Source organism: Rhea americana, unplaced genomic scaffold, assembly GCF_003343005.1.
Source record: "Rhea americana isolate MKP2758 unplaced genomic scaffold, rheAme1 scaffold_334, whole genome shotgun sequence".
In the NCBI taxonomy this organism is placed as follows: Eukaryota; Metazoa; Chordata; class Aves; order Rheiformes; family Rheidae; genus Rhea; species Rhea americana.
The window spans coordinates 618,831-638,318 of record NW_028186462.1 but is presented as its reverse complement, the minus strand read 5'-3'; the positions used below and the strand labels follow the sequence as shown (position 1 = coordinate 638,318).

Below are 19,488 nucleotides of genomic sequence, written 5' to 3'. Positions count from 1 at the left end.
CCACAGCATGGCACTCGCGGGGCAGGGGGGAACTTTAGCACAGGCACAGCTCAGCCTGTGGCAGCAGGGAACCAACTTCTCTTCTTCATACTGTGCCCTGCAGGCAGTTTTCCTAGCAGCCCAGAGCTGAGCCTGAACATCTCCCTGCAGGTAGCCCCAAAGCCTGCAGATTCCTTGCTTTGCCTTCTCCTAAGATGTTGTCTGCTTACCACACTGACAAGAAACTCTTTCTTGCTCACCCTGAGTCCATTTTCAGTCCTGTCTTTCCCACCTGTTCCCACCTCGATTTCCCAGGCCCTCATCCCTCCAGAGCCGGGTCCTCTTCCGCACTGCCCCCTGGAGCAGCACGGGGAGCTCTAGCCTGAGTCAGATGGACTGGGTCCCCCATCTCCTTACCAGGATCATCACAGCCTGGTTTCACACTGCCTGATTCCTGTGCGGGCATCTCAGAATTCCTTATTTGTGGGCCATGGTCACACTTTACCACTTTTGGTGGGTCACCACACACTTCTCCATCAGCCCGCTTTTAACGGAGAACACTGTCCCAGCCTACAGAGCTGCAGTATTTGTCTCTGTGGACCACCTGCAGCCCACTCTGCGGCCCTGCCTTTGTGTCCGCAGACAGTTGCACCATTCCCTCTCTGCTCCACAAACAACCATCAGAACCTAAACCCAATCACTTGGTCAAGTATCCCCACAAACAAATTTACCCTGTTCCTCTGCTGATCGCAGGGCAACACTTGGCAGGATTGGTGCTGGCTCACTGAGATGTCTAATGCTGCCTGCACTGTATCTTGCATGCCTGGCTCTGTTTTCACCCAGGAGCATGGCCAGTGCCTTCACAAGCAGAACCAGCAGCAGAGACCAGTCCCAGTGCCAGCAGAAGCAGCAAGAGCAGCAGAAGCAAGAGGAAACATAGTTACAGCATGGAGGAAAGAGTCCTTGTGTGGATCAGGTATGGTCCTCTGCATGTTGGAGGGCAGTGAATATACTGTTAACTTCTCACCTGCATGGCCTGCAAACCCTGGCTAAGGCCTGAGCACAGGACGCTTTTCCCTGGACTCCCCCAGCCTAGGGCTGCCATCCAGGGCTGTGTTTCCTCTGGGGCAGAGCTGGCAGGAAAGAGAGAGGCATGTGCATCCCACATGCAACTCAGACCCTGAGAGATGCTGGACAGCCCTCTCACACCCCTGCACACTGACTTGCAGATTTAAGGCAATAATGTAGGGCCTTGCCCTTGAGAAAGGGTGCTGCTGGGCAGTGGCAGGGGGGCACCGGTCCAACACAGAAACACTCCTGTGCTCGTCTGTACCTCCGAGCACCCCTCTGAGCCCAGGTGCTGTGAGCAAGGCACTAACGGAGGCTCTGCTGATGCCCCTTTCCCTGCTCTCTGAGGAAAGCCAGCCTCACGTCTCCCTGAAGGCAAGCACATTTCCAATAGCCAGGGCTGGCTATTGGAGCCCTTTCCCATGCTGCACTTATGTTCCTTGGCTATGCCTATGTCTCTCAAAAGCAATGAAGCAACACAGAATACCAGTGATGGGAAATACACACATTTGGATCCTCCTGCAGCAGGGTTGGCTAAGAGAGAGAGGGACAGGGAGCAGGGAGAAAGACAAAGAAAACAGAACAAGAGTAGTTTCATCTCTGTAGAATTTAACACAGTCTGAAAAGCACACGGAGGAGAGGCCACGGGTGAAATCAGCCCCAGGGATGAATTCCTGGTACCTTTGTGGGGCACATTAATTGGGAAGCTGAAGGTGGGACATGAGGGTGGAGGGGAGGAGGCCTGCTGGATGTAAAGCAGGTCCCCTGGCTTATGGGAGCAGCAGACAAGTTGCAAACACACATATGCAGTTACCTGGGAGTGTCCCAGCTGATGTAGTGACAGTGCACAGAAATGGCTATACCTCAGTGATGTGACATTATTTCATGGTAGGGTGGGCAGTGAGATGGTTGAACCGCAGAGCAGGATGTGGGACAGCTCCAGGTATGGCCTCTTGGGGCTGGTGGGCAGGGAGACAGCAGCCCACCTTTGCCAAGAGCTGCTCCCAGAGAGCACAGAGTGGTACGTACTGTCAATGATGTCCCCGAGACCCTGGGCATACAGCAGGTCACGCAGGCGTGCCACCTCATCCTTCAGTTCCCGGATGAGCTTGTTGTTCGGGTCCTCATTGATGACGGCATTGCAGCGGATCTGCTTGGCACGGTCAGCGTATCTAGAGCCAGGGCAAACCACTGAGTAACTGAGGGCAGGCTCCCCGTGAGCCACACGTGGCTGCGCCCAGGAACAACACAGCAGGACTGGCCAACGGGGCATGCAAACTCTCGGCTGCTGGGCATGTAGGACTAACTCAGACCCCGCTTCAGTGAAGGGATCCTTCAGGGGTGCAGCCAACCAGTCAGGACACTCCTGCATGTAGTCAGGACCAGCAGGGTGCAAAACTGTGGCTACTGTGGCTACTGTTTGGGCAAGCATCCCCAGGGTAGTTCTTTGGTCCTCTTATATGAGGTGCCAACTACAGTGCTTAAGGCTGTGTGACCTCCTTACTCCCTCCCCACCCACGGGAAGGGATGCTGGGAGAATAAAGCAATGAGGAGAGTGAATGGGAGCACCTGGGTTTCCAACACATCCCCTGCTCTCATCCATTCAGGGCATGAGAGCAGATCTTCATCCCAGAGCCTACCTTAAAGTGCTGAGGGTCTCATCATAGTTGATATCGGCAGGACTGAGAGCAGCAACCATCGCAGTCCTGGAGTTGCCCCCTGCCCAGAGAGATACAACTGTTTCAGGAAGAAGCTGGTGCCTGAGTCAGTCATCACCCTCCCTTTCCCAGCTGGGCTCTCAGACAAGCCCCACAGCCCTGCACCACCCATCTGCTTCTCACCCAGGTTCTCCCGGAGCAGCCAGGTCAGCACAGAGTCACGGTATGGGATGAAATCTGTCTTCTTCTTCTTTTTGTTCTGGAGAGGAGAGTGTGGAGGGAAAGGCTGTAAGATTCCTTGCTCTCTTCAAAGGGAAGATCACAAGCAGTATGAGCCAAACCCAGAGGCAGGGGTGCCTCTAGCCACACCAGGCTAACAGCAAATGGCTCTGTTTATCAGGACAGAATACCCTCAAAGAAGAACTGCCCTGCTCTGCCATAGCGACCTTTGGCAACTCATTTCAGCTCTCTAACACACTGCATGGGCTGGGAAGTGCTTGATGCCGGGGTAATGGGGTAGGGTGCACAGACATGCAGAATGGGCCAGGACAGCTACAAAGTGGTGAGGACACGAACTGGATCTGTCCAGCCCTCAGAAGAAAGCATGACTTGGATCCAGTTGGAGTTTCATCTGTAAAAGGCACTTTGCAAACCTCCCTGCTCTCCACTCCCACCCATCTCTGCTAAAAGCCAAACCCACTGAGCCCTTTCACAGCACGTACCTTATTTGGCCCCGAATCCTGCAAAGAAAGCAAAGAGACTGTTTATGCTGTGTTGGAAGCACAGGGCACTAGGGGGAGGTAGGTAACAGTGAGCTGCTCCCCTCCCCTTCACTCCGCACAACTCCCCTTTCCTAAAGCAAAGCAGAAGACCTAGGAACAGCAGTCTGATCAAAGGGGCACACTCCAGCCCCGGTGATACTGGCAGTGTGGGACAGGATGGGACATATCTGCCCATGCTTCACAGCCAGGATGCCCAGCACCAGGCACCCAGGCAAACGCAAGGTAAACAGACACACATGCAAGCGGGAGGAAGAGGGCAACAACACACACTTCTCCATCTGCGCTTTATCAAGGAGTGACTGTGAGTGGAGGCCTGGCTGAGAGCACAGCCAAGAGGTTGTGCTCACCACCTGAGCAGACTCATGCAAGGCAATTCTCCCCCTGCGCCAACCCCCTTTGCTCAGAGAACGTACCATTTCAGCCAGAGCAGAGATGACTTTCCCCAGTGTGGTCAAGGACTTGTTGATGTTTGCTCCTTCCTGATGGAAAGAAGAAATGCTCAGATCCTCAGGCTCTTTTTCAGAGCAACACAAAAGCCCAACAGGCCAGGAGGATGGGGAAGCCCTGGTACAGGGTTGGGGAACGGTGACAGGCCTTATTGGGTATCCAGCACCTCCTAACTGAGGCTTATGGACTCTGGTGGAACTGGCACTAGCCAGCTCTCAAACAAACCCCAGTGAGGACTTTTACAGTTAGCTCTGCGGTGTGTGGGGAATTAGGTAAGGAAAGGACATGATGCCCCTCAGAGCAAGGCGACAAGATGCACTGTCCCCACCCCCAGAAAGTGCCCTTGCACTAGCTCTGAGCTGTTTTTTCACCTTTAATCTTGTGCCCTTTGCGCCAGTGGAGTCAGCTCGCTCACTCCCTGCCAGATCTACCAGGCTGATTTTGCTGACCTGTAACGAGAGACAAGGCTGTTAGCCGTGCGCACGAAGCAAGACCCAGCCTGCTCTCTGAGCACTTGGCAAACCCACCCCCAACAAAGTGCACAGCCAGCGCACAGTGCGGCAGGCGTTTCACTGCCTGCTGTGTCATGGACTCAAAAGAGGGAACAAACACATCACGTAGCATGAAGCTACTCAGAACGCAAAGGTGGACTTTGCAAGGTTATTGCTGCCCCAATTTGGCCAGAACTGAGGTTAATGTTCTGGTAAGCAGGGGTGGCTCTGCTCTCACCTTCTCAGTGGTGATGTCCGTTTCGGCATCATGCCGTTTCTGAGTGAAGATTATGTTGAACACGGCATGGGAGCGGCTGCTGGTTTCATTCATGTTGGTGGCAGCCACTGTGCTGTGGGGAGATGATGGCAAGAAGGCATGACACCCTGCAGCGTGCCAGGATGCCAGAGCAGCTGATAGTGGGGCCTGGACTAATATCAGGACAGGCTATTTCACAGAAGGCAAATCTAGTGGCCACTGCAGATAAAAGAGGACTCTGGTATCCAGGAGTGATCAGTCAAGGCAGCTCACATCCTGCCTCTCATGTGGGACAGAGGGGAACTGACCCTCTACTGCTCCCAGCTTCTTACAGAGACCGTGTATCAAGATCCCCAATACCAGAGAAACCTTTCCACTGACTTCAGCAGGCTTTGGCCCACATGCAAAATGCCCAGACCTTCACCATCTGCTTCCAGGATGCTTTGATAGCACTAAGGAGACAACATGAAAACAAGCCAAGGTCCCCATCTCTTGTACATGTTAGACCCAAGTGAACTGCCATCTCTAGAGCAGTCAGACTAGGAGGAAAAGCAGGAGGCAATGGTGTGGCCTGGGCGTGGAGGAACCAAGTCCTTCTAGATCTTTCCAGCTTGAAGGCCAGCACCTGGAAAGGGGGAACATTTTGCTGCCCGATGTGTGACAGGGGAGAGAGAGAGTGTGTTTCTCAGAGAGCCAAGACAGGCAACCTGAGAAAGGAGGTTAAGCAGGGCTCTCTGGAAACGTTTCTTTGAAATCTGGCTCTCCTGAAGAACTGCTATACCACTTCCCCACTCACCGGGCCTTATTCCCAGAGTCCATGAGGTCCTGGATGTCATTGTAGGAGGTCACAGCCAGCTTCGAGAGGTCCTCAACATACGGGCCCATAAGGGGGTGCTCCCTCACCCGCAGGTTCCCTTTGTTCTTGGGGTTCAGGAGATCCCTCACACGCTCACAGTATATCTCCATATAACTCACCTAGGAGACAGAGACAGCTTGCAGCAGGTGGGCCTTGAACACCACCTAGGATGTGGTCAGCCTTAGCCAACCTCAGAACAGCTCACCTCCCTGCACAAGCTGCCCAGCACCCCACACCCAAGGAAGGAGATATCCCAGAGATGGCCACACACCAGCAAGGCGGCCTTTCTGCACACCAACATGGCTCCTGTCAGCTCAGCAGGTGACCTGAGTAACACGGAGCTGACGGAGGGCACTATACAAGCAGGTCATTCGCTCAGCTGGTGTCAGTCATGTAGCCAGATAAATGGGGTCCGTTTTATCCATGCATATGCACAGGAGAGGAAGGGGAAGGAACAAAGAGAAAGGAGGGAAAGAGTTCTCCTGTGCACACGTGATACAGTGATGGGATGGGCTGTGGACAAGCTTAAACAAAAGCTTGCTGGGACAGGGCAGGAAACCAAGCACAGGTTTCAATGAGAATTAACAGGGTTTACTCTTCTCTTAGACTCAAGAGAGTAATTCTGGACTCCTTTGATGCATGTCTCTTGTAGAGCTCGATGGGAGCTGCCAGAAGGTCATGTTTGGTCTCTAGCAGCCATGCTCCTGGGAGGTTTGTGCTAGCCTACACAGGGGGTGTGGTCCATACCTCCACGGAATAGGACATGTTGTCATTCGTCGTGTCATTGATTCGGGAGAAGAGATCTTCGCAGAGCTGCAGAGAGAAAGAGGCCAGGCTGCTCATTTCCCTTGCCGGGGGGTGCCCAGACTGCAAGGATTTCTGATGTTGCCTACCTCCTTGCCCCCAAAATCAGACTAGCACAGTGAGAGAGACAGCTCTTGTAGGAGCTGGCAGAAACGCCCCTGCTAATGTTGAGGGGCCCCTGCACTCAGACACAAAGCCTCCTCTGTGTGGCACTGATCTATGCATAGAGCAGCTCTCAGCAAGCACAGCCATGGAAGCCCTGAGAATAAATCATTTTTTCTTCCAGTGACACCTCCGCAGCTCACTTCCCTCAGCTCAGTTCCTGCTTTCCACTCTCTCCTCACTGTGCTTTCTCTTTGGGTATCACATACAGCTTAGGTGAACTAGTAGCTTTTCACCAGCCCAGCCAAGAGGTACCTGTGGGATAATGCCTTGCTGGTCCTTCTCTTGTTTCCCCATCATGGTGTAGGATTTTCCAGCACCTGTCTGCCCATAGGCAAAGATGCAGACATTATAGCCTTCAAAGGCATGTTGCAACATCTCCTCACCAATGTCACGGTACACTTGCTTCTGAGAAGCATAATTGATGTCTGCGGGCTGCGGAAAGGAAAGGGAGGTCAGGAGGGAGAGAAGAAAAGAGAAATTAAATCGAAGATCAGAGAAAAAGAACAATATGGACTTGATTCCTCTGCCACACTCACTGGGGGATTCCTGTCACCTCACCAAAATTACACAGATTAGAAGAGATTCACAGCCCAAATCTTCGCCACGTGAAGTCACTTGTAAGTCACTTGTATTTCAAGAAGACACACACAGGGTGTCCTGATGTTGCTGCAGGCCTGGGAAGGAGATCTTAGATTTGGGTGCTACCAGGCTGCATTCTATCACCCAGCTCTGGTTCCTCATTCCTTGGTTACAAGTTTCTGACACAGGGAAATGAAGGCAACAGGTCAGAGGTGCTCCAAGACACCTGGAGAACAGTAAAAGCTAGTCTCTGCCCCACTAAACCTTTGAGGGCCTCGAGCTGAGAGCTGGGAGATCTACCAATGATGGCAAGAAGGCATGACACTCAGCAGCATGCTGGGAAGCCAGAGCAGCTGATACCGGGGCTTGGACTATGGAGACCACCTGCGAATTCAGTCCCTTAGTGGGACTTGCTGGTGGGTACCTGGGCATGGATCACAACAGAGGGGACACAAGCACGGGTTCAAATGCAGGACTGACTTTAGCAGCCACTACAGACCTTCCTGCTCCACAACCCGGCCTCCCTCGCATGGAGGAAGGCTGCCAGCTTGCTCACAGCAGTTGTACCTAGTCAGGACCCACCAGCAGGTACCTCAGTGGCCCTTGCAGACTGTTACAGTCTATGTGTTGGTACTGAAAAAAAACAGTTATAGAGTGGGAAGCTCAGCAAAGTCGCAGGAGTTTAAAACTGCTCCTGTCCAGGAGCAGATTGCAGGTGGCTGAGCACTGGCTGCGGTGACTCTCGCAGGCCACTACTTTGCACACAGCTAACTTCCCATCTCCCGCAAGTTCACCCTCAGGCTGCCAAGGGCAGCCCAAATTCAGGCTGTTCTGGGGGATATCTGTGCCTGGAGACCCCTTTGCTAAAATCTCTGTACGGAGGAAGTGCCAGAAGTGCGCAGACACAAGGGGAACACCATTATACAGCCAATGTGGGGCATGTCTCACCCCGTGCTCCTGCAACAACCACCCGTGAAAGCCGCAGGGATTTCCCACAGCTCTGCTATGCAAATCTCCCTCGTCAGCACCCAGTGGTCCTGTACAGAGGCAAGACCCCGTGATCCAACCAGGACCAAGCCAGTTCACTTGTCAGGGCAGTCTCCTTGGACACAGCTCTGTCATACCTGGGTCGTTATCCCCCCTGGCTTTTGGGCCCTCCCACCTCACCTAATCCCCATCTGAGAGCTCGAGGGAGGGCTCAGGCATCATTGCACTTACCGTGGTATGGGACCAGTAGGAATAGTCAAAGCTGAAGCTTTTTGGTGTCTCTTTGGGCTGCTTTGGATTCAGGATAGCTAGGGGCAAACAGATAGGAACATGATGAAAACAGTAAGGCCTCAGCCTTTCCTTAGCAACCAAACCCTCACCAAAACAGCAACAAACAGCAGCAGGCACTCGCTGCTCGCAGGCTGCTGCTTTAACCCATTTTCTACAGCCGTTGCAGCTTGTACATGATGGTCAACCAGCTCCCCCTCACAAAAGACAACCCATCACGACCTCCCCGGCCAGATACGTCAGCAAAGACCCCAGGCCCTTCCCAGCACACGCTTTCCCCCCTAGGCAGAATCGCTTTCACAAGCCCATAGTGGACCTCAGTTAAGAGCAGGACTGCTGTTCCCAGAAGCTACGTGATATTCCCTTGAAGACATGGCTGATGTCAGGCAAGGGTTGTGCTGCTATTGGACACTAGTTGGTACCCGGCCACTGAGGCTGGCTGGCCACAGCCGTGAGGGAGGACTCCAGCCTCTCTCATCCTAGCTGTGCTTCCCCCAGCTTGGAAATGGGCACCATCACCGCCTGCAGGTGCCTGCCGGCTGAGAGGCAGCAGCCGGCCACAACCAAATCCCAAGGGAGTGTATTCTCCCTGTGCTGTCCTGAACCTTCAGCCAACGGTCAGGCTACCTCAGTGATCTCCAGCCCTTTGGGCTGCCAATGCCACCCTCACTGCAGTGGCTGCTGTTCCTATGGTCAATCATCACAATTCACTGCTGGGAGGGATGAGGAGAGGGACAGGTACAACATCTCCTTCTTCATCCCCAAAGGGCAAAGCTGTCCCTCCTGAATGGAGGAAGAGACAGGCTGGGACATGCCCACGGCTCTGGCAGACCTGGCATGGATGTGCTGGGAAGTGGGCACAAGAGGGGCCAAGAAGGCCTTTGGCAGGTAGGAACCAAACTGCTGCCTTAGATGGCAAAGATTCAGCACCAGTAACGCCAGCACGGGCTCTCAGCACAGAGCCTTACGGTGCTTGCCACCTCCTGGATTCTGCCAGGGCCAGGCCAGGCCCTCTGCTAAACTGGGCACATCCTTCCAATTCAGTCCAAATGATCTTCTAGGGAGCTCCCAGAAGTGTGTTAGAGCTGCTGGATGGTGAGTAGAGCCTGCAGCCTCCTCGGACCTCCTCAAGCTCCCTCCAGCTCAAGCCTCTTGTTTCTCTGCTTGCATCCGGCTCTGTGCTTTATTTTCAGTACCTGCTTTTCTCCCAGCACCAGCAGGGTGATTAATGCGTTGTGTTAAACTGCCAATGAAAACAAGAGCCTGCTTTTTCCCATCTCCTAGTGAAAAGGATGTTGCCATGGAAATGGGAGACTGCATCATTTCTCTTCCTCGCTTGCTTTTTTTTTCTCCCAAAGAGTGTTTATGATGTTTTTTCTAAAATAACAGGCGCTCAGAGAGATGCGTCAGAAGAACCTCAAAACTGCAGGATAATCACGAGACCCAGCAATCACCCATTTTAGGCGACATTCACACGACCTTCCAGGATGAGTGGCCAACCTAGAACAGGGAAGGCAGAAAGCTCACGTGCCAAGAGACTCGGACAGAGGCTACGGATCAGCTCCCAGTGCCGAAAGAGAACAGCGAAACGGAGGGCTGAGGGACACGGGCACGAGAGGGGCAGCCGGTTCACCAGGGAAGAGCCGGACGGCATTACAGCGTAGAAGATGAAACGACAGTGTCAGCCAGGGCTGCTCCCCGCCATGGCTGCTGCCATGTGTGCAAGCTGCCTCCGCCTGCACATTGGGTGTTAGTGGGTCTGGAGAGAGGGAGACTGAGGAAGGCCTCGCACGGATGAGGTTTGTGGGTCTCTCTCCCTGGCAGAGGCAAGGCAGCCATGCCATGGGGCTGGCTCTCGTCGAGCGCTTACACACTGAAGATTCAAGGTGGGGTCTTCTCAATCCTGTGACAATATGCTCTTGCTCTGCAGGATGGGAGTGGAAGAAAAACACAAACCAAAACAGAAGGCTGTAAAGACTCTTCTGCATGTAGTTTGTACGTCCTGGGACCTAAATTAATGATGAAGATTCCCCACGAGCACCGGGGTTGCTAGGAAACAGGCTTGGGAATATCAAATTGGCAAGCGTGTCCTTGAAAGCAAAGGTGACAAAGGCGAGGAGTTAAGGAAAGAGAGGAAGAGAGAGGGCCAAAGGTTTGGAGAAGAGGGGTGAGCTGCCACATGCCTCCAGACAAGCATCCTAGCTGCTCTTATCTTCCTGACTCCATAAGGATGCCGGGGAACAGCTGGGGAAGGATTAGGAAGCACAGTATCTCCATGCTAAAGATCTCTAAATGCATTTCTCCAGGGGCTGTGGCCACCAAAGTCTTCCCCCTCATGCAGCAGCAGAACAAAAACAGCCCTGCAGAGAAGCAGGAGCCTCTCACATGAAGTACCCAGACTCGATCTCACACTCCCCTAAAGAATATTTTTTCCCAGCTGCTTTTTATTCCTCCTTTCCCCAGTGCTCAGCCCCAGTTTCCTGGCTCTGCCCTGCTGGAAGGTGTCTTCCTCCGCCTCTTACAGGCCATGAGTCTAGTCCAGCTTCAGGCTGCAAACCCAAGCAGGGGAACTCAAGGAAAAGCATCATGCCTCAGCAGTCCCCACATCCTGCAGTCCCTCAGTCCAGCACAGATCTGATGTATCATGCCAGGCCTTCACCGCATCAGCTTTCAAAGCATCTGCCCTGCTGTGCAACTTGCCTCTGCGTAGGCTGCTGCATCAGCCCCAGGTGTCTGCGCAAGGGCCAGCGCGATGGGACAAGGACACGACACAGGGGCTCTGTCTTGCAGGAAGCCCCAGTGCTGGGCAGCAGCACATATCCTCCTCCCTTTGCCTTCTTGCAAACCAGCTTCATTGCTCGCTTGCTTTAAAAGATGACTTCACCGCTGTCCTGATGGAGAAACAAAGCCATCAAGATGGGGCAGGGCACATCCTCAGCTCACACTCCTGGAAATTCATCTCCTGCGCGTGTGTGCACTGATGGTTGCTGCCAGCAGCTCAGCGAGGAAGAGCACTGGCTCCGACAGATCAAATTAGGCCATCTCCAGTGTCCATCACTCTCTGCTCGCTGAGTCAGAGAGCCCCCACAGTCAGCTGGGCAGGCTGACGCATCCTTCACTCTGTTGGTGATTTCAGGAGAGGAAGAGCCTTTTCAACACTTTGCTGCGTTTCCCAGATGCTTTCCAACTCCTGGACTTGCCAGGAGATGCAGAAAGGCAAGGAGTAGTCTTTAAGGTGACGTCTGGTTGTACTGATGCAGTCAATAACCATTCAACAAGAAAAGGCCAAACTGATGGGGAGGAGGGTCAGGACACAGGAGCACTGCACAGACCTGAACTGTGAAACCGCAGGCACACACCATCTCTGAGACCATCTCCCCCAACCCACCTCTCACGCTGCTTTCCGGAGCCCTGCTCGAGCGGGAGGGTCCGAACGCCGCTCTCCCCAGCCTTGGCAGCCGTCCCGCTACAACTGCACCGCTAAGGAGTCGGACGGCTAGATGCGACAGAGAGAGGGCTACGGACAGAGGAAGATGAGCTCAAACAAACCCTCCCCCAAAACGCCTTGCCTTTGCTGGGAGCTCAGCCCCAGCAGGAGCTCGGTGGGAAGCGGAGGGGAGGCTGCACGTGCTCCTGCCCAGAGAAGTGCGTTCAGGTGGCAGGGAGCAGTCGCCGGGCGTACGGGGAACCTTAGCTCTGCTCCCGGAGGCGAAGGGAGGCAGGGGCCAGGCGTTGGCTCCCCCGTGTCCTGCCAAGGGCACGCTTTTGCCCGCCGGAGGCAGCCTGCTTCATGCTCTGGATACCTCCTGCATCCCGGGAAGATCAGAGCTAATTATCGAAGGCAGAGCCGCTCTCCCAGGAGGAAGGGGTCAGAAATACCATCTCCATAGCAACTACCCATCTTCCAGCCACCCATGAGCCGAGCCGGCTCGTGGCTCGCAAACAATGAACACGTAAATCCCCGGTGAGATCCACGCTAAAAAGTCATCGCGCATGCCTGGGCCTTTGCTCCGTGCTACGACCCGGAGGGCTGCCTAGTTGGGCTGCTGCATATTTGAAGCAGACAGCGCGTGTTCAAGCCCTGGTTACTTCAGCAGGTCTCTCCTCACGCTGGACAGCCGTAAACAAAAGCGTCTGCGATGGTCATGCAATGGAGCAGCTCTGATGGCTTCTGGCCGGGAGATGCAAAGACTTAGGTGGACAGCACATCTCCAGCACTTCACACGGGTGCCCCTGAAGCAGGCACTGCCCACACGCAGCCGGGTCATTGGCCCAGTAGCACAGCACCTCGTGTCCCTGCTTCCTCCCGACCCGTCCAACCGGCCTTACAGGTCAGTCCTCTGCCACTGGCCCAGTGGCCACCATTCAGATTGTCCCTGCGGTCCAATCTGCCCTTTCTAACACTGCTGTGATTTAAATATTTTTATCTGTTGTGCATTTGGCAGGTTATTTCCCAGGAGATAAAAAGAAGGGGAAAAAGGAACATTACCCAGTCTCCTGACTCTCTCCAGGCTGCCTGCTGCTTCTAGCAGTTTCCAAAGCCACCTGCCTGTGTAACTCCTTATCCTGTTTATTCACGCAGAAAACGCCTCATAACTAGCTTTCCTGCTGATTTCAGACAGTGCCCTGAAAAAGCAGATGTTGAAGAAACCTAGACAGCCTGCAAACGCCCTGATGGTGACCCTCCCCGAAGTCAGAGGATGGGGAAGGCAAACAACCATCACTGATGGGTGCAGGAGTGGCAGGGCTGCCGGTAAGGTCTCGCCAGTTCAGGGTGGCAGAGCCCATCCCGCGGAGCGCTGGCATGTAACGCATACCCCATAAAGTCAGACCTTAGCAGCCCTGTCCCGAGACGCCTGGGTTCAGGATTAGGGGAGCATTTCTGCACACCCCAGCACAGCCTGTGGTTTGGGTCCCTATGGCGCAAGCAGCGCAGTGGGGCCTGACTCTGGGTGCAGATGCTGGCCCTCTGAGCTGCCCTGTACCTAGTTTGCTTGACTCCACAGCTACAGAGATGAAGATGGGAAACCTGGAGCTCCACCAGAGCTAACGGAAGCTTTACCCTTGCGAAAACAAGGCAAAGGCGGCAAAACGGGCATGTGCCGAAGGACAGGAAGGCGCCCACATAACAAGGCTATTCTGCGCGCCGGTGCAATCCTGCGCTGGGCACGGGGCAGACAGGGAGCCGGGGACGGCACCGAGCAGCGCTGGGTGCCCGGCGGCTCCAGCTGCAGCCGCCCAGCTGGCCTGGCCCGCCTGGGGAGGAGCCAGCCCCGGAGCCGCTGAGCCGGCACACAAGAAAGCAGGGAAAACAGACGGCTCCTGCTCTTTTGGTTTGCCCACCGCCAGCCTCGACGGTGGGCTTGCAAACGGGAAAGAAAATCTGCACCGAAACCCAAAGATCTCCCCTCAGTACTGCCCCAGGGTTTTCCTCGCACCCTTTTCTGTTAGTGTTTTTTCGTTCTTCTCTCTCCCTCCCTTTTTACTTTTAGCCACAGGAGAAACTTCTCCCTAAGCCTGAGAAACTATCGAGGGGCAGCTCTGAAGTCCATCTGTCTTCAGTTGCCCCAGAGCTTTTCCGAAATTGTTGTGAGAAATCTGTGCTCTGGCCAAAGGGGGAAAACAAACAAGAGAGGGGACAAGAGAGACGAACAAATGAAAGACCAAGGAGGAAAATATCCGGAGATATCAGTTTCCATTACCATAAAGAGCCATCAACACTGCAAGAACGTGGAGAACAGGCAACTACTGAGCAAAACAAAAACGAAAACCAACACGTCCTGGGTTTTACCATGAGATACATTTTTCTGAAGAATATCACAAGGCTTCAGGATAGAATAAAATACTGGAGGTGCTCTGCCAGGCTGCCGGGAGGAAACTAAACCTTGGGAGAAGGCTGGAAACGCACCTCAGCTGACTTTGCAGGTGGCCTGGTGGATCTTTTCCAGCGTGGCTTGGGCAACAGCAGCTGGAGGCAGCCAGCTCTCAGGAGGAAAATGCAAAAGCAAAGGGCAGCAGGTTCCCAAGGCTCTGCCATTCAGCACCGCGCTTGCCCTCAGAGCCACGGCTTTGGCCGCAGAATATTAATAGCCTGGCGGGAAGAAAGCCGAGGTCTTTTCCTCCCTGTTCCTCCAGGGGAGGGCGAAGGGTGAGAGCTCGGGCGCAACGCGAGGCGGCCAAGAAAGCGGGTCGGGGCTATTGATGCGAGGGCGCATCGCAGCAACGCTGGGAAGGCCGGCGTCAGCAGGAGCCCGCGGGGGGAACGTTCCCCGCGAACAAAGCGGCAGTGTTGGCAGGCCGGCCGGCCGCAGCGAGGCGAGCCGAGGGGGCGGCGCCGCAGGCTGGAAACTCGGGGACAAAAATGACCGCAGGGAAGGGCCGGGTCCTTCCCTCCTTGCCCCGCTTCCCCTGCCAGGCCTGCCACGCGGTGGTGTTTAATTGATTATGAACGAAAAAGACCCTCTCTAGGGCATGTGATGGTCTCTGTAAATAATCCTGGAAAGGGGGAACTTCAGCCCCCCAAAATTCTTTTTTTTTCTTTCTTTCTTTCTTTTTCCTCTTTTTGCCCTTTCTGCAAGGAGAGTCAGCACCTGACACAGGTGGTGCTGAGCTGTCAAGAGTGTCACTGGCACTGCTGGCCCATCCTTCAGCCTTCCCTCATCTGGCACGAGAAAGGGACACCAGAGTCTTGCTGCTATTGGAGAAGAAGGAAACTTTGTGAGTGGCAAGGCTCCCAGGTGGAGAGAAGGCACCCAAGAGAAAGACCTCATGTTTGCAAGCTCTCTCTACTGGCAAAGAAAGGTTTGGATTTGCCGGGTAACCTGAGTGGGATGGAGAGTGGAAAAAGACCAAAGCTCTGCTCGCAGGATACTGCAGATGAGTGTTGGGGAAAAAATATCCCAGCACGTATCAAGCCACCTCAGTCCCTCACACCTGAAGTCACTGAAACCAAAGACAAGATCATCACTGATGCCCCTTACGTGGGCAAGGAGAAAACCCAGGCCCAATGCCTCATCAGCAAATTGTACAGGGAGATGAGTGCATGGAGACCCCCAGCTGTGCCTCGGGTGATACCACCCATGGAGGGGGCTGTTCCAGTGCAGGCATAGGTGGGACGTGCAGCCCGTGGTAGGGCTATCCCGGCCCCATGCAGGCCCCAGGCATGAGCACTGCAAAAAAAAAACCCAAGGATCATCTCCTCAATGCCAGCATACATGAAACCTAGGCAAGGTTTCTTCTTCAGGGAGACTCTGGAGGCCTCTCAGCCCCACATCCAAGGTTTCTTTCTCATCCAGCTCCCAACACCCCTTTCCCTTCCTCTCCTCCCAAGCAGAGTCACTTTGCATGCCCCCTTCACTCTGCTCCCAGCTCCTCCTTCCCTTTCTGGGCCAGACAAACCGCTTGGCTGTGCCTGCCACAAGTGCTGAGCTGGTGCGGCCCATGGAGCCGCAAACAAACCCCTTTCATTCCCAGCAGAGAGGATTAGCCGATGATTTGTTGATTCACGTTTCAGTGGCTGCTGTGTTGTGCAGGCGAGAAAACTTTGCTGTCAGCAAAGGGCTTGCTGGGAGCTGCAGCTGCCCACAGAGAAAACTGTCCCTGCCAGCCCCGCTGCCCGGAGCTGCGGCCTGCCATCCCCGAGCCTCAGCTCAGACTGAGCAGGAGGGAGGAGGAACCAGCTCACGGTGCGCACGCAAAGGCTGGATGCGCCTGTCCAAACGCCTGCCCCGCTCCAAACATGCCCTGCCGCCATGCCTGGAAGCTGTCCCCTCTTGCACCAGGCAAAAGAACCTGATGGACCTCTCTACCGCTGAGCAAACCTGACCACTCTGGAGTTGGAGGAAAGCCAATGCACCTATCCAGGCCTGGGTAGGGGGAGCCAGGCCCCCTCCCAGCAGTGCCAAAAGGGATGTCCAGTCTGAATCCCGTCTTGTCTCCTCAGCTGCAGTGTTGGCCCAGGAAAGCTTCCTCAAGGAGAGCGAGAGCAGCTCCGGGATGGATGTCCCGGGCAGGTGGAGCATCTCCGCATGAAGAGGCCAGGCAGAGACCTGTCAGAGTCCGGCATCAGAGAACTGATGCAGCCACGCAGACCCTGCTCCAAGGCTCTGTGCAGCATCGGAGACCTTTCAACCATTTGCCCCCTGCTCCCCAGCAGGTCCCTGGCAGGCAGGGGCTCAGCAGCACTGCAGAGCCACCCTGACACCCTTGGGTGGGCTGCTCTCCCCTAGCCAGCAGCCTGCCTCCTGGGTTGTCATGGCAGCCCAGTGGCGTGCGCCGTGGAGGCGGCTCTCGCCGGTGTTTCACCCACTGCCAGTGACGTAGGAAGCTCCAGCCAGGCAGGAAGGAGGGAGTTATTTTAAACGCTGCCCCATCTGGAGGTTTTCAGAGCCAAAGGGGAGGGATTCAGCTGCCTTTTCCACCACGTATTTCCAGCACCCGTTACTTAGAGAGAGGCAAACACTGGAGAGGCCCCTCACGGGAAGTCTGCTCTCGAAACCCTCAGCCATGTCCACCTTGAAAAAGACTGGTCCCTCAGCAAGCCTCAGTCCTGCGTTAGAAGCTGCTTGGGCTCCCGTTGTCCAGGCCATGCTGTACACTGCAGATGGGAGCGTGTCAACGTTGGCCTGGTCCTTCTGGTGCAGCGAGGCCACTCAGCACTGCGGTGCAGCAAAAGGATGGCTGGAAGGAGGAGGAGGTTCTTCACCAGGCTGGCAAGGCCAAGCAAAGGAAGCACGCTGCACAGCAGAGCTAGCTCCACTGGGTCCTAAGCTCTTCCATACTGGTCCTGCTCTCCCCACCGCAGCTGCTGGGCCCAAGGAAACATGGGCTTGAGCGTCTGGTCCTCCTGGAGCAGCCATGCCGTGTCCAAGGCTCTCATGAAGCAACACACCACACAGCACAGTCTCAGATCAGCACTGCGCTCTGGAAAAATAAAAACCGCGCTTCCCTTCCTGCCCTTCTCCAGCCCCTTCATCGCGTCGCTGCTGCGACTCTAAGCCTTGCAGAAGGGGTGAAGCGTATCGCAATGCTGCCCCGCGGCTCGCAGTACCCAGGGGCACGGCGTAGTGGCACGCGCCCACAGCCTCACCCATCAGAGCCGCTTACCTCTGGCTGGCAAAAGCACGCTTTCAAGCCGTACTCAGGCACGCAGCCTGGGCACGGTCATGCTCGGTGCCCACAACCAGAGCTGCACACTAGCTTTTTCAGGCATTTTAAGTATTCCTCTCACCTACGTTTGCCATGGGATGCTGTCTAGGGCTGCCCTCTTTGGTACTGCCACAAACCAATGGCTCAAAAGCTGCCTCGTGGATATTGCCACTTCACTGGCAAGACTGTATTTGCCCGTGGAAAGGCTGATACTCCACCACCACCATCCTCATTCTCTCCTCCAGACAACACTGTGCATGATGAACGTCTATGCTGAAGGTCCCAACGGCCTACTGCTTGCTGTCACAGCTGCAGCACGCAGCCATTTCACGAGCGGATGAACCACACGCGCTCCTTCGCTCTTCGACAGCATCGTTCGCTGCCAAGGCCCAGAGTGTTTCACATCCCCTCAGCCTGCCAGCCCCACTTTACAGTCAGCATAACTGAGTCGCCTCCCCTTCCACCGGGCTGCAGTGGTCCCCAAAGGCCGGTACTCACTCGTGGTGCTTCCCGACATCTGGATAATGCATTTGGATTCCCGGCTCATTTCCCGGGAGTTGAACGGCCGCACTCTCACCGCCACCTTCACGGACGCTCCCGCCATCTTGTCGGCCGGAGGTGGGTCCTGCTAACGGGGAGCGGAACCACACGAGGAGCGTCCTGGAAAGGATGAGAAAAGGAGGTTAGCCAAGCTGTCCCCTAGCCCTGCCCTGGCTGCGCAGAGAGGTGAGCGAAGAACCACACCACTGTCTTGTGGCACTGCCAGAAAAATGAATGAAAAACCAAGTCTGCGTCAAGCCCAGACAATAATTTCCTAGGGTTTTCAGTGAAACAAAATCTCCTGGAAACGTCAGTTCATCTCTGCACAAAATGTTTCCTTTGACCTAAAACAGAGCATGTTGCATCATCCCTCAATTTGCCTTTATTTTGCATCTTCTGCCCTCCTTTTTATCCTAGGTCACACATTCCAATGGAAAAACGTTGCATCCCATAATAAAGACCAAAAATTTTCATTCTGAAAACACAAAACAGCACTGCATGTTTAGCAGTTCAGAAACAAATTGTTTCTTTTAGGAAAAAAAGAGGTGTATCACTCTCACCTCCCGAGAACTGCTTTTCCCAGTTGAAAATATTTGACCCCCAGCCCCGGATCAGCTCAGGCCTCCGGCACACCGCTCCTCGGTGCCCTTCCCGGGCACGGAGACCATCTTAGGGTCGCTCTGGGCAACCACCCTTTCCAGCAGCAGGGAGCCAGTGGCAGAGCTGGTCGACCCCGAGCGATTCGCCAGAAGCCACCTGGCTTGCGAGTCCCCTGGGGGTGCGGGCCATGGCCGCGAGGTGCACAGGGGAGTTGCCCGAAGCCTCCAAAAAACCCTACCATCAAGAGCCAGCTGTCACGTATCTCAGGAAGAGGGCAGGAGACGCTACGAGTCATCGCCCGGCTCTCTGCATTCGCATGGTATTTGTTAAATCTGATTAAAACACGCAAATCTCCCCAGCTCCCTGGAGAGCCTCACCTAGACAGCAACATCGGCATCGTGTGCCTGCACCTCTTCTGGGGCCGTGGACATCTCCAGGGCTTTGGAAAGAGGTTTAAAAAAACGCCCCAAACCTAGGTAAGGGTAGAGGAAAGGGTACGCCTTCCCAGCTCTCATCCCAGCATCCCACACGCCATCTCAAAGCCACTCGCAGAGTTTCAACCTCGAAGGTTTAACAATCTCCTCGACTTCCCCCTAGGAAACTCATTCACTTCTAGTTTGCAGCCCCCAGGCCCTCTGGGCACACTCGTACCCTCACTCTGTTTTCCACACCCCGCGTGGACGCAGTGAGGAGGTGAAAGGAGAAGGCCTCCTGCATTGAAAATTATCATTTGCCTCTCGTTCAGCTCCTGGGGAAAATAAAAGCGCAGCGTCAGCACGAGCGGTTCAGCCGGCAGTCGGGGTGCCACAGGCACGTGGCTCTGGGACAAACCACCCCAGCG

The 19,488-nt window shown here is 54.9% G+C and overlaps 1 protein-coding gene across 4 annotated transcripts in view; it reads right to left on the bottom strand.

Moving 5' to 3' along the window:
* KIF1A (kinesin family member 1A) overlaps positions 1–18,158 on the bottom strand; it is a 61,697-nt gene extending 43,539 nt beyond the window's left edge. For all 4 annotated transcript variants that reach the window (XM_085311181.1, XM_085311182.1, XM_085311183.1 and 1 more), the window contains exons 1-12: positions 18,006–18,158; positions 8,304–8,380; positions 6,759–6,938; positions 6,285–6,350; positions 5,478–5,656; positions 4,664–4,775; positions 4,306–4,383; positions 3,901–3,966; positions 3,428–3,445; positions 2,889–2,964; positions 2,688–2,766; positions 2,077–2,219 (exon numbers count right to left, since the gene is read on the bottom strand). In XM_085311181.1, the coding sequence (XP_085167307.1) occupies positions 2,077–2,219; positions 2,688–2,766; positions 2,889–2,964; positions 3,428–3,445; positions 3,901–3,966; positions 4,306–4,383; positions 4,664–4,775; positions 5,478–5,656; positions 6,285–6,350; positions 6,759–6,938; positions 8,304–8,380; positions 18,006–18,111 (1,180 nt within the window). In that variant the 5' untranslated portion in view covers positions 18,112–18,158. The remainder of the gene's footprint in view (positions 1–2,076; positions 2,220–2,687; positions 2,767–2,888; positions 2,965–3,427; positions 3,446–3,900; positions 3,967–4,305; positions 4,384–4,663; positions 4,776–5,477; positions 5,657–6,284; positions 6,351–6,758; positions 6,939–8,303; positions 8,381–18,005) is intronic.
* Between the last annotated feature and the right edge of the window lie 1,330 nt (positions 18,159–19,488).